At 50.8% G+C, this 14002-nt stretch overlaps 1 protein-coding gene across 3 annotated transcripts in view; it reads left to right on the plus strand.

The window, feature by feature from the left end:
* The window catches only part of PLCB1 (phospholipase C beta 1), an 808463-nt gene that overhangs the window by 628755 nt on the left and 165706 nt on the right, over nt 1-14002 (plus strand). For all 3 annotated transcript variants that reach the window (XM_088478043.1, XM_088478041.1, XM_088478042.1), the window contains exons 17-18: nt 1561-1645; nt 4499-4623. In XM_088478043.1, the coding sequence (XP_088334169.1) occupies nt 1561-1645; nt 4499-4623 (210 nt within the window). The remainder of the gene's footprint in view (nt 1-1560; nt 1646-4498; nt 4624-14002) is intronic.

The following is a 14002-nucleotide window of genomic DNA, read 5'->3' on the forward strand; positions in this document are numbered from 1 at the left end:
CAAGCGGCTGCCCTCATTCAGAACAAGCGTTCGCTTCTTGCGAGCGCCGAGTCTGAATGAGGGCCTTAGACTCTAGTGTGAGATGCAGAATGATGTGACTAAAATCTGATAATAAATAGTTGTCAGTAGTCTGCAGGGACATTTCTCATCTAAGCTGGTCACTCGACATACTGTTTTATGGACCTTTGCGGTGCCATCTTGATATTTTTCCAATACTGTATAAAGCAATCAGGGGCGTATCTACACATTGGCCAGGATGGCACTCGCCAAGGGCGCCGACCAAAGGGGGGGCGCCGTCCGGCAGTGCCACCAGTAGCCAAGAGGTGGACAAGTCCCCCCGGCCCCACAAGTGTAGGGCAGACTGCAGTGAGAGCGGTCTGCCCTACACAGTTTACAAACACACATTCGCCAGCGGCGGCTGTGTGTTTGTAATAGCACCCAGCCAATGAGAGTCAGACTGACTCTCATTAGCTGCTGCGTCGTCCGCGGAGGGAGCCGGCTGGAGCTCACTAATGAGCTCCATGTGCTGGCTCCCCCCGCAGCATGTGATGGGAGAGACGTCATACGTCATGATGTCTCTCCCATGCAGGAGAAGAGCAGCCGGGACTTTTTTTGTTTTTTTGTGTGTGTGTTTGTGTGTGTAAGCCTGGCACTACAGGGGGGGCACTGAAATAGGGGGTGGCAGCTACTGGGGGCACTTTATGGGGGGTGCCCATTACTGGGGGGCACTGTATAGGAGTGGCCACTACTGGGGGCAATTTAGGGGGTGGGTGACCACTACTGGGGGCACTGTATAGGGGTGGCCAATTCTGAGGGCAATTTAGGGAGGGTGGCCACTACTGGGGCCACTATATAGGGGGGGACTACTACTGGGGTCTACTACTGGGGGGCACTGTATGGGGGGACTACTACTGGGGGCACTGTATAGGGGGGGCTACTACTGGGGGCAATGCAGCATAGGGGGGATTACTATTGGGGGCACTGCATAGGGGGGGGGGCATCAGTCCATTACATTGCCAGGGGCGCTTGGATCACTAGATACACCCCTGAAAGCAATGTTTAGGATTTAAAATAATACCTTAGATGCTGGTTAGAATCTAACACTCAGACAAAGCCTTACTATATAGCGTAGTGGATCAGTATTAGAAAACAGTGACATGTCCATATCTTGAAACTGTTAACCTGTGTCTATGGAAATTAGGGACAGTTGTCAGCGTCAAGGTAAATCCAGGTGATACCAGTGACGTACGATAGGGCACATTTTTTCTAAATCTCTACTTTTTCCAGGTGATTGAACAGAGAACATGCTGAATATTTTTAGGCAATTATCACCGCTTCAGTTATTCCAGGCGTGTTATCCAGCTCGGTTACGTGCAGGGTTTGGTATGAACACTTACTGTTTTGTTCAAAATAATTTAAGTATGGCGCGTCCCAGGTTACAATCATTTCGGATCCAGGATGGTGCCATAATCTGTGCCTTACCATCATATGTTCAACTTCTATTGACCCTGTTTAATAGCAAATATATACAATAATCATCTGTTTTTTTTTCCTTTCCAGAGAGAAATAAGAGTTATGAAATGTCATCCTTTGTGGAAACCAAGGGTCTTGAGCAGCTAACAAAATCTCCAGTAGAATTTGTCGAGTATCCTTTCTATAAACGGTTTAGCTCTCTTACATAGTTTGTAGGTTCACAATGCATTTTATATACATTGTTTGAGGTGTAACCCTCTTGCTTTCTTCTTATCTTTTTCCCCATCCGTTACCTTACAAGGCACATTCATAATGTCGACACCACAATGCTGACAGTTATGATGTTGACAATGCTGAAATGTTGTCATTGAACATGGCGGCATCTGCAGAATGTCAACATGTTAGCACTGTTGACGTGTGAAATGTTGACATTCTGCAGGGACCTGACCGTTAGGGTCACCACCGGACCAGGAAGACACCACTGGAGTCGCTGTACCAGTTAAGTCACCACTAGACCACTAGGAAAGTTTTGTCAATATTCTAATCATGTTGACATTTCATGAAGAATGTTGACATGTTCAATGACGACATTACGGCCATGCCGACATTCTATTGGTCCTATGGCAGCAGACTATCCCGCTAGGGTTCCCTTGGTTAATCCATACCTCTGAGCATTAGTTATCCTGGAATCGCCTCATGGGGGCATGACTGCAGCATCCTGTCGGCGTGGACATGCCACCGATGGGCGTGCTTAGAACTTCTGAAGTGCCAGGCTGCCTCTTTATCTATTAAACCCCCATTTTATGAAGGCACACACTGGAGGTGCCTGCCTTCTCTGCTTGCAGAGGGGGAATGTCTTCCAAAAAATGAAGTAAAGGGACACTGGGTCTCATTCAGACCCGCTCGCGAGCGCTGTACGCTCGCAAGCGGGTCGATGGTGCCCAAGTGCGCATGCGCACGACGGAGGGAGCTCCGTCGTGCGCATGCGTGAGACCCGGCGAGCGACGGGGAAGCCGTTGCTCGGGGTCTCGCACCAAAGGGGGCGTGCGGTCGATGGTGATTGACAGCGCACCCCGTTTGGTGGGCGTGCCGGGGGCGTGGCTGCCCAGACGGAGGCGTTCCCATGGGAACGCCTACCGTCTGGGTCCGGCCCCACTGACATCACTAGTGATGTCAGTGGGAGTGATTTTGGTTCTGATAGAGCCAAAATCACTCCAGGGCTTGCGGCAACGAGACCCTACCGCAAGGGTCTCGTCGCAAACCTGATGGTCGCGATGGTCTTGACCATCGCGACCTTAATCATGGACGCTCGTATAAGCTGTGGGTGGTAACCCACAGCTATACGAGCGTCCAAGAGGCCGCTCCAATTTTAGGTAGGCCGGCCCTGATTCAGAGCGAGCGCTCTGGTCAGAGCGTCCGGCTCTGAATCAGGCCCACTGTTCCCCCACATAATGTAGAAAACATTAAAAAAAATAAAGGAATGCAAAAAATACCCCCCAACTCCCTCCTAATTGGGAAGAACATCCCAATCATGGTACGAGGGAAAACCCCCAAAATTGGACCTATCCTGCCGAAATTGGGACAGGTTGGAGGTGTGGGTCGTCAGGTGCAGCTAGGACTTAGCATGGTGCCTATAGGAAACACAGCAGGGCAAGCTGTGGTAGACTGAAGATAGAAAAACAAGCGTATGAAGCAACAATGATAGAATACGGCAGACACAGCAATGGTACAGGGAGCACATGATACACAAGCCACAGGGAGATACTAACAGAGGGCACGAGGACTGAGAATAGGACTACAACTGGGACACAGAGAAAAAACAATGGGCAGGCGAATAAACCTTCCTCAAGTATGAAAATGATGTATAGTGAGTTTTGTACAGCTTGTTACTCTGGGTCGTCTGTCAACCTATACTTAGGTTTAGTCAGGGCCAGATTAACAATGGGGAGGATGGAACCACAACTCCAGGCCTCCACATAAAAATAGGCCCATCATAATGGCAGCATGATGACCAGCCACCGACCCACCCAGCTGCCCAGACTGTCGGCCATAAATCATAAGCATTAAAATTGTATTTCTAATTTTCTCAATAAATTTTGCAATTTTAGTATTTTTATGTATTAAGACATTGTGGCTGATAGTGTAGGGGTGGACACACCCACATGGCACTGGCCACCCCCACACACCACTGGTGACACCCACACGGCACTGGCCACACCCACACACCACTGGCCACTCCCACACACCACTGACCACACCCACACTGTACTGGTCACTGCTCCTCCTTTTCTCAGTACAGTCCCTTGAACATTTACAACCCTAGGCCCATGTGGCCCTTAATCCGGCTCAGCCAAACAGTAGACGCAGCAGAACTAATAGTTGAGCCCAATTCGGTCAATAGTTGAACATGGATAGTAATCCAGTGCATCCTCATAACTCCCTTGTATCGGAATGTGGGTGAGTTCTCGTGTTACATATGATGATCTAGGTCCAGGGTTACTGAGCTTGGACTAATACACGCAATACATAGCAAGCATGACAAACAGTGCGGTATCGGTAAATAATAGTAATTATTATAGTTATTTTCTTTTATTAGTTTAAACCAATTGTGTCCCTCCCCGTGGTGTCACCTGGTGGGGGGAGGGATGCTGTGTGCGTGGTGTTGTCATGCCTGAAAGGGTGCATGGCCTCACAAGAAGGAGGCATGGCCGAACTCCCGTGGTCCCGTTATTACTGGGGGGCAGGGAAGGTGCCGGAGGTGCGGACTGCCATGTGTGCAGTGCTGGTCGGCTCCCTTACTACAGTTATTATACAATGCAGCACCCGGATCCTGTCACTGAGGGGGAGTCTGCACCTTGATGTCACCCCTTGGCCGGTGACGCCTGGGTGTTATAAATAACTATTTGTAAGACACTGGTGATGTCACTGATCATGACTCAAGGCTTGAGCTTTACAATAAGAGATCTCTGTTTTCTGTGTGTTGTTCATTTAGAAAAAAAAATAAATCTTAATCAAATATTTACAGATATAACAAAATGCAGCTTAGTCGAATTTATCCAAAAGGAACCCGCGTAGATTCTTCTAATTACATGCCTCAGGTGTTTTGGAATGCTGGTTGTCAAATGGTGGCTCTTAACTTCCAAACAATAGGTAAGAGCATTTTTTCTTATTATAACCAGACTGGTTTATGTTGGTGTAAGGCAGTGTTTCTCAACGCCAGTCCTCAAGTACCCCTAACAGGTAATGTTTTCAGGATTTCTGCCTGTTGAAGCTGTTGGGATAATTACTGACCCAGCAAAATAGATTGTCGCCTGTGTATGATTAAAGAAATCCACAAAACATGACCTGTTGGTGGTACTTGAGGACAGGAGATGAGAACCACTGGTGTAAGGTCGGCTACACATTACAAAGATACAGAAAGCGACTATTGGAGGGTACACATGGTCAGATATTCTTGATGATATGAATGATAACGATGGAAAAAATTGTTACATCGTTCATATCGTTGACATGTTGGGCATGCATCGACCAAGGATGCGCGTGCCCGCATGTCATATAACGATATCTGAAGTCGTCTGTGTTTGCAGTCCAACTTGGACGACTTCATCATTTAGATACTGTCAGAAATCATTCATCGTTAATGAGATCGTTGGTAAATCGTTCAAGTCGTTCATCGTTGATCTAGCTAGTCTGACCGTATGTATGCACCATAAGAAGTGATTTATCTCAATTTACTACATTTGACCTTCAATGTTAATTAAAACCACCACAAGATATTACCACAGCCACATGCTCAAATGCAAAAACAAGAGATATGGTAAGAACTTACCTTTGTTATCTCTGTTTCTACGAAGTCCATAGGGTCCACAGGGTTGACCTTGGGGTATAGCTGGATCTGGATCCACGGGCACCACGCAGTTAAAGCTTTGCTGCTCCCAGGATGCACTTGGGTCCGTCCTCCTCTATACCCCGCCCCGGCCACAGGCACCTCAGTTGGTAAGCAGCTAAGGCCGGAGGAGGAGACTAAACAGAGAGAAGGAAGACTGGAACACACAAGAAACCATACTCACAGAAATGGGAGACGGAAAACCGGTGACCAGCCACACAGCCCATTTGAAGCCAGGTGCGTCAGGGCGGGCGCCCTGTGGACCCTATGGACTTCGTAGAAACAGAGATAACAAAGGTAAGTTCTTACCATATCTCTTGTTTTCTACTTCAGGGTCCATAGGGGGTCCACAGGGTTGACCTTGGGGATGTCCCAAAGCAGTTCAACTAAGGGCGGGGACGCTCCTGTGCTGAAAGGAGTACCCGGCGCCCAAAGGATGCATCCTGAGAGGCGAAGGTGTCAAACGCATAAAACCTCAAAAACGTCTGAATTGAAGACCAAGTAGCCGCCTTACACAGCTGAACAGCGGAGGCGCCACGTCTAGCAGCCCAAGAGGGACCCACAGAACGAGTGGAATGAGCCTTAACAGAGGCTGGCACAGGTAAACCCTCCTGCGCATAAGCCTCACAAATAACTGAACGAAGCCAACGGGCTATCGTTTGCTTGTTGGCAGGCCAACCCCTCTTGTGAAAACCAAAGAGGACAAACAAAGAATCCGACTTCCTAACCGAAGCAGTCCGGTCCACATAGATTCTAAGTGCCCGGACCACATCCAAGGAAGCCTCACCAGCCGAAAGATCAGGTGACTGAAAAGCTGGCACAACAAGTTCCTGATTAATGTGGAACTTTGAAACCACTTTGGGCAAAAACTCAGGACGCGTGCGGAGCACTGCCCTGTCCTGGTGAAAAATCAGAAAAGGAGGGCGACAGGAAAGCGCCCCCAATTCTGAAACCCTCCTGGCCGAAGCAATTGCCAGGAGAAAAATGGTCTTAAACGTCAGCCACTTGAGCTCCACCGACTCAAGCGGCTCAAAAGGAGGACCCTGCAAGACCCTCAGTACCACCGTCAAGTCCCACGGAGCCACCGGAGGCACGAAGGGAGGCTGGATCCTGAGAACACCTTGGAAAAAGGTGTAAACATCTGGCAGTGTAGCAATCCGTCGCTGAAACCACACGGACAAAGCAGACACATGAACCTTCAGAGAGGCCAGGCGTAAGCCGAGGTCCAAACCCGATTGAAGAAATTCCAAGATTCTGGAAACCCGGAACACCTGCGGATCATAGTTTCTGGATTCACACCACTGAAAATAAGTGCGCCACACCCTGTGGTAAATCCGCGCGGAGGCAGGCTTGCGTGCCCTAAGCATGGTACCAATCACTGAACTGGAGAAACCCCTAGACCTCAAGACGGCTGTCTCAAGAGCCACGCCGTCAAAGACAGCCGACCCAGATCCGGGTAAAGGCAGGGCCCCTGAGACAACAGGTCCCGACGCTGAGGAAGAAGGTACGGAGCGTCGATGGAGAGGCACCTCAGATCGGAGTACCAAGGACGTCTGGGCCACGCCGGAGCCACCAGCACGAGCGTGCCGCCGTCCTGCTTGAATTTCCGCAGAACCCGAGGAAGTAAGGATATCGGAGGAAACAGATACGCCAGGTGAAACGTCCATTTCACCGACAGAGCGTCTACCAGACAGGCGCCTGCGTCTCTTGTCCTTGACCCGTAAACGGGCAACTTGTGATTGTGACGGGAGGCCATCAAGTCCAGTTCCGGCAGCCCCCACCTGTCCACGAGTAGCTGAAACACCTCTGGGTGAAGCGACCATTCCCCGGGATGCACATCGTGACGGCTGAGGAAGTCCGCCTCCCAATTGAGGACTCCGGGAATGAAGACTGCCGAGATCGCTGGAACGTGACACTCCGCCCAAGCAAGAATGCGAGACACCTCCGACATTGCTGCCCGACTGCGAGTTCCCCCTTGGTGGTTGATGTACGCCACCGTGGTGGCGTTGTCGGACTGCACCTGAACCGCCCTTCCGTGAAGAGCGGGGCCGGACGACTGCAGGGCCCTGTACACAGCCCGCAGTTCCAGGATGTTGATGGGGAGAAGTGCTTCTTCCGCGGACCAACGACCCTGAAGCGATAATGAGCCGGTCACTGCCCCCCAACCCCGAAGACTGGCATCCGTCGTGAGCAGGACCCAGTCCGGGATCCAAAAGGGGCGCCCCTCGACCAGATGCACCGTCTGAAGCCACCAAGCCAAAGACTGCCGAACCTCCGCGGACAACACCAGCATCTGAGAGCGGATCCGGTGAGGTAACCCGTTCCACTCCGATAGAATCAGCCCCTGCAGGGGCCGGGAATGGAACTGGGCAAATTCCACCATGTCGAATGTCGACACCATGGACCCCAGAACTCTCATAGCTGAATGGACCGACAGGCGGCAACTGCTCAGGCAACTGTGTATCCGCAGCTGCAGGGAGGAGACCTTCTCTGGAGTCAGGAAAATCCGCTGCTGACGAGAATCCAGCAGGGCTCCCAAATGAACCATCCGCTGTGATGGAATCAGGGAGGACTTCTTCCAGTTTATCAACCACCCGTGTGCCTGAAGACAAGCAATGGTCAGGTGGAGATGTCGAAGAAGCACCTCCGGGGAGCTCGCCAGCAGCAGAAGATCGTCCAGGTACGGCAACAGACGTAGACCCTGACCCCGAAGGTGGGCAGCCATAACCGCCATCACCTTGGTGAACACCCTCGGAGCCGTGGAAAGGCCAAAAGGCAACGCCCGAAATTGGTAGTGATGGTTCAGGATAGCAAACCTCAGATACCGCTGATGTGCCGGTGCTATGGGCACATGGAGATAGGCGTCCTGGATATCGAGGGAGACCATATAATCCCCGGGTTCCATCGCCAGAATGATGGAACGTAACGTTTCCATCCTGAACCTGGGAACTCTGAGGTATCTGTTCATAGACTTCAAATTCAGGATAGGGCGATGAGAACCATTGGGTTTCTGTACCAGAAACAGAGTAGAATAGTACCCCGTCCCGCGCTGAGACTGCGGAACGGGAACAATGACCCCTGCTTGTAGCAAGGATTCTATAGCTACCTGAATCTGACCAGCTTTGGTCTTGTCCAGAGAAGGACTCGTACAAAAAAACTGGTGGGGCGGCCTGAACCGAAAAGACAGGGCGTACCCCTGAGAGACTACTTCTCGAACCCAGGCATCCGTGGTGGTATTGTGCCAACACTGGGCGAATTGGAGAAGTCGGCCTCCCACTCTGGGGTCCCCCAGAGAGAGGCCCGTCCCATCAGGCAGCAGGCTTATCCTCCTGCTTGGAAGAAGGGCGCCGAGCACTCCATGCCTGCTTCTTGGGCTTGGGTGCGGCCTTGGTCGCCGAATGTCTCGGGAAGGACTGGCCCTTGGCCTTACCCTGAACCCGAAAGGACCGAAAGGCAGAGCTCCTCACTTTAGCCGGCGCAGAGGCCGAAGGGAGAAAAGCCGACTTGGACTTAGCCAAAGTATCCACTATTCTGTCCAAATCCGGACCAAATAGTAAATCACCATTAAAAGGCAAGGCCTCCAGACCCTTTTTTGAATCTGCATCAGCCCTCCAGGACCTCAGCCACAGGGAGCGCCGAGCAGATACCGCTGCAGCCGACACCCTAGAAGTGAGCAGGCTGGCATCCAAAGACGCTTCCCCAATATAGGAAGCTGCATCCCGCATCTGTCCCACTAACGCTCTCTGGATATCCGGAGCCTCATCAGGAAAGGTATCCTCCAAGGCATTGGCCCATGCCTCAATGGCTTTAGCCACCCAGGAGATAGCCATGGACGGGCGAGCCACCGCCCCGGAAAGAGAATAAATGGACTTTAAACAAGTCTCCACCTTCCTGTCCGTGGGATCCTTCAAAGAGGAGATAGACGGCAATGGCAACGTCGCGCTTTTGATCAAGCGGGTAACGTGGGAATCCACCGCCGGCGGAGTTTCCCATTTCCTGCAATGAGCTTCAGGAAAAGGCTAGTTCGCCGCCAACCTCTTCTGTGGATGGAACCTCTTACTAGGTAATTGCCAGGCCGCCGCCATATGATCCGATAATTGATCAGACAGGGGGAACACAGTTGAGGTCACCTTGGCCTTTTTAAAATTAGGAAACTTCGACCTAGGAGCCGGCGCATCATCCTCAACATGTAGGATAGCCCGCACCGCCCTAACTAAGGCTGGAACATTAATGGAGGACTTAGCTTCCACCTCCTGCCCCATGACATCAGAGTCAGAGTCCTCATGGATTTCTCCATCATCTGAGGACACTTCCGAGTCCGACAACTGCGCAGCTAGTGAACTCACAACCGGACGTTTAGACACCCTTGGTGGCACATCACCTTGCAACATAGACTGAAACGCCGAGGATGAAGCCGCCAGACTCTGTACGGAGCTGGATAGAACATCCACCCAAGGCGGAGGAGCCGTCGGAGCAACACTCTGCAAAGGCACTACAGACTGACACGTCCCTGGGGAAGCCTGCACATACACAGGCAGTCCCGAGTAAGGACCCACAGTCTGGGCCCCGGGGGAAGACCGCAACATTTGTGGAACCCTCGGGGAATGGGGGATGGTGGGCTGCGGTAACGCCCTAGAAGGGACCGCTGATGGGACCGATAACCGGTCCGCAATAGATGCCAGCACCTGTGAAAACATCGCCCAAGGAGGGTCCTGTGATACAGGGGGGTTGGAGGGGCCCGGTACCAGCTGGCACCGCCCGCACAGACCATCCTGAGATAAGTCCTCCCCATCAACTCCAGCAGCACAGCGTCTGCAGGAAAATAGCACAGGAGCCACAGAGCGCTCAGTCTCCTCATCCGACATGATACCGTAAATACACAAGAAATAGGTATCACCAGAGGAATTACGGTTTTAACACCCGCGCACTCACCAGTATGCGAAACAACAGCCCAGATATGGTACTGTGTAGCACACAACAGTATGTGACTGACCCCACAAATACGTGTTTTATATATGTGAGGGTCTCAGAAAAACGCCCTTCCCCCACACACCTGCCGGGCCGTAGGAGAAGGAAAGGGATAGTTATAAGCTGACAGTAAGGAGAATAAGTCACAGACAGGCAGCACTAGCAATAGTCACATACAATGCAGAAAAGTTAGTACTCACTGCACCTTCCGCTACAATCAACCGCCCAGATTCAGTGTCTGGGAGGGCTATAGCGCTGTGTACACTGTCCTTTAGCAGGGGAGAGGTACACAGGGGGACCGGTCCACTTGATACCGCCTGGGAGTCTGCGATGTGCCAGTAAAGATGGCCGCCGGAGACCTCAGAGGAGGAGTGGCCGAGACATAAGAGCAGCTCAGCGACGCCAGACTCCTAGTTGAAAGGCGCGCTGAGCTGAGGGGAGGAGCCGCTAGACAGGGAAGGCTGCCTCCCCTGGCTAGCAATTAACCCCCGGGTTGCCGGTCCCGCTACCAGCCTGATACCCTGGTGGTCTAGCGGACACGCGGGGTATTCCTCAATTGAGGGGGAGCCCGCCGCCGCCGCTAGCGCCTCCGGTCTGTCCCCAGAGACCGGAGGCTCCTGACTGCATTGAAGTATCCGCGGGCCGCCGCACGCGGCGACCCGCGGCTTACCTGATCCCCGTCGCGTCCGGCAGCAGTCAAGGGAGTCCCCAGAGCCCGGCTAGTACAGGCTCTGGGGTCCCGCCGCGATCCCCAGAGCTGTACTGGCGTCGCGGCGCCAGCGGGGAGAAGGAGCGGCAGCGTGGACGTCCTAAAGGACAGTCTGATGCTGCCGCTCTAAAAGTGTAAAAAAAGAAGAAAAAAATAAAAAATTTTTCTTTTAAAATAAAGCTTAGGGGCTGCTCCTGCAGCCCCACTGCGACAGGGTGACCCGACTCCGGCCGGGCACCAACTAAAACTGAGGTGCCTGTGGCCGGGGCGGGGTATAGAGGAGGACGGACCCAAGTGCATCCTGGGAGCAGCAAAGCTTTAACTGCGTGGTCCCCGTGGATCCAGATCCAGCTATACCCCAAGGTCAACCCTGTGGACCCCCTATGGACCCTGAAGTAGAAATTATTTTAAAAAGTATATAGTTCATGTAATTAAAAACCATGGTGAGGCGTCACCAAAACCTTATCGGCTGGACATGACAGTTATGCTGTAACCACTACTGCAACTACTGTATTCATGTTTGAAAAAAGTTATAGTGATTCTTGAATAGTAATTTAGATTTTTTTTAAAAAGTTTATCTTTATTATGACAGGATCTAAATATGAAATAAAAATCTATATTGCTACAGTACGTGTTCCTCAAAACAATCTGGACTAAAAGGTGTCTACTTTTGGACAAGTCCATCTTACAAGTCTGTCTTACCTCCTGCATTTTGCAATCAGAGGAAGTGGGGGTCAGTCCTTTGCGATGTAGTAATGATACTTGCGTATGAGATGCCGGCTGATGAAATCCCGGCGCCAGATTCCCGACCTGGGACAGAACACCGAAATCCAGACGACAGTTCTGATGCCGAATTCAGAATCCTGACAGCCGGCATCCCAAACGTGAGTATGGCGGGCCAGGATAGGAGTTAGCCGCGGGGGGGGGGGGGGGGTTAGGTTTAGGCACCACGGAGGCGGGGGTTTAGGGCTAGGCACTAAGGGGGGAGGGTTAGGCTAGGGTTAGGAGTAGGACTGCAGGTGATTCTCATATGATTGCTGGGGGGGGGGCAGGAGGGATCGGCGGCTGCCGGGAGGCTTGCCAGCCTTTCCGGGAGGCTGGGAGCAGCACCTGATTTTCGGGAGGCTCCTGGCCAAATCGGGAGGGTAGGCAAGTATGGTTTTACCCCAATACATAACGATTCATATAACATTATTTAGTTCTGATTTTTCAGATCTATATGATAAACTTTGCAGGTATAGTGCATCTGAAAAGAGGCAGACTGTCCTGGCAATCACTGCCATTGTAATGTCCTTAGCCGCTAGCATAACACAGGTGTGAAAGACATCACTTCCTGGTTTACACTACTGTGCAAGCATCAGAGCCATGACTAGACTTTCCGATGCCCTGTGCCAGAAAGAGCATTGGCGCTACCCCCTATTTTTTAAATAGGGAGATAACACACCCAAAAAAGGGCCACGACCTCATGGGGAAGGGCCAGGGAAGAGATAGGGGCAGCCAGGAGATGCTGGGGATCAAATAAGAGGAAGCTACAAGTGAGAATGATAATAAACAGATAATTGACAGCCCAAACAGCGCCCCCTGCCATGGCTCAGGCTGCACTACCCTAGTTACGGCCCTGGCAAGCATGGCCCAAAGGCAGTGTATGTGCAGGTGGTGAGGCTCGCTTTCCCTGGGGGTTTATCAGTAGGAAACAGTAGCTACAGTTGCTTCTGTCCATAGGCCACAGACACTGTGTTTGGAGATCCGACCAGAATGGTGGGGGGCTTTGCCTAGTATCAGTCGGCAGGTGCCATTGCGTTACTCCCTCCTGCGGTACCTGACCATGACCCTGATTCCACTTTATAGCACATCATCTTCACAGTGTGACCTAACCCTTCATTAAATGACTTTCTTCTAATTACTCAGTAGAATAGACCTAAATGTCTAATTAGCCTTAAAGAAAAGCTCACAATCTTTATATATTATACATGTGCCTTTGTTTACTTGACCTAGATTCAAAAAGCTTTTTCCTTAAATAATGAATTACTATGTAAGTGGTAGGACAGAATCTCATACTCTGTACTAGTACTAAATCCCATAGACAATATTGCATGAAATTGTATGTAAAGCTACTGAGAGGGAACAATGTTTTATTCTATCTATTTCCTTTACATGGAAAAGGGAACTTGTTTATTCTTAATAAAAAAAAAAAAAAAAAAAAGTGCAGGAAAAGTTTTTAAATAATTTTGTTGGTTTTGGCAAAAACACCCTGAAGTGTTGATTTGGTTTGGATTTATTTAAAAGAAAATCAGATAAAGTCAGATAAAATCATGTAACTTTGACCTGTTTATGTTCCTGTAATATTAACATCAATAACATTAATTTCTAGTCAATTTTGACCACCTCACAGCACCTGAAATCACGAGGAAGGGGCTTAAATACAATCCAAAACACTGAAGAGCCAGTTTTTAGATCAGTTCTGAACTTGGCGAGAAGACCTGAGTCGTTCGACTCGAAACCCCAAAATTCAAGTGTGTTCAGTTTTTAGCAAAACCAAACCGCTCATCTCTAATAAGTACATCAGTCCTATTACATTAGGTATAAATATACTGTACATAGGTGGGCAACCTGCGTTTTTTCAGCTAGAAGTTCCAGCATGTCTTGTCAGCAAAAGAGCTACATTTTGGGTAAGGCTGATTTAGGGACTTTATCCACTGGCGTCACTAGGGGGCTGTGGCCTCTACCAGGTGACACCATCCAAGGAGGTAACACTAAAATTGCAGAGCTCCCCTGCTATCTTGGTGTTAGCCCGTCGAATGGTGTCGCCAAGCAGCCACACTGCAGAGAGAGGCAGGGGAGAGGCTGTGGAAGCGGCCCGGAGCACTGGGTAAGCCCACTGTGTCCCGAGAACGGGGGGGGAAGTGTAACATGCGGTCACGACCCCAATATTGCCACACATAAGGGGGCGTGTGTAAAGACACACA

This window comes from Taudactylus pleione, unplaced genomic scaffold (assembly GCF_031769625.1).
Source record: "Taudactylus pleione unplaced genomic scaffold, aTauple2 ptg000206l, whole genome shotgun sequence".
NCBI classification, from domain to species: Eukaryota; Metazoa; Chordata; class Amphibia; order Anura; family Myobatrachidae; genus Taudactylus; species Taudactylus pleione.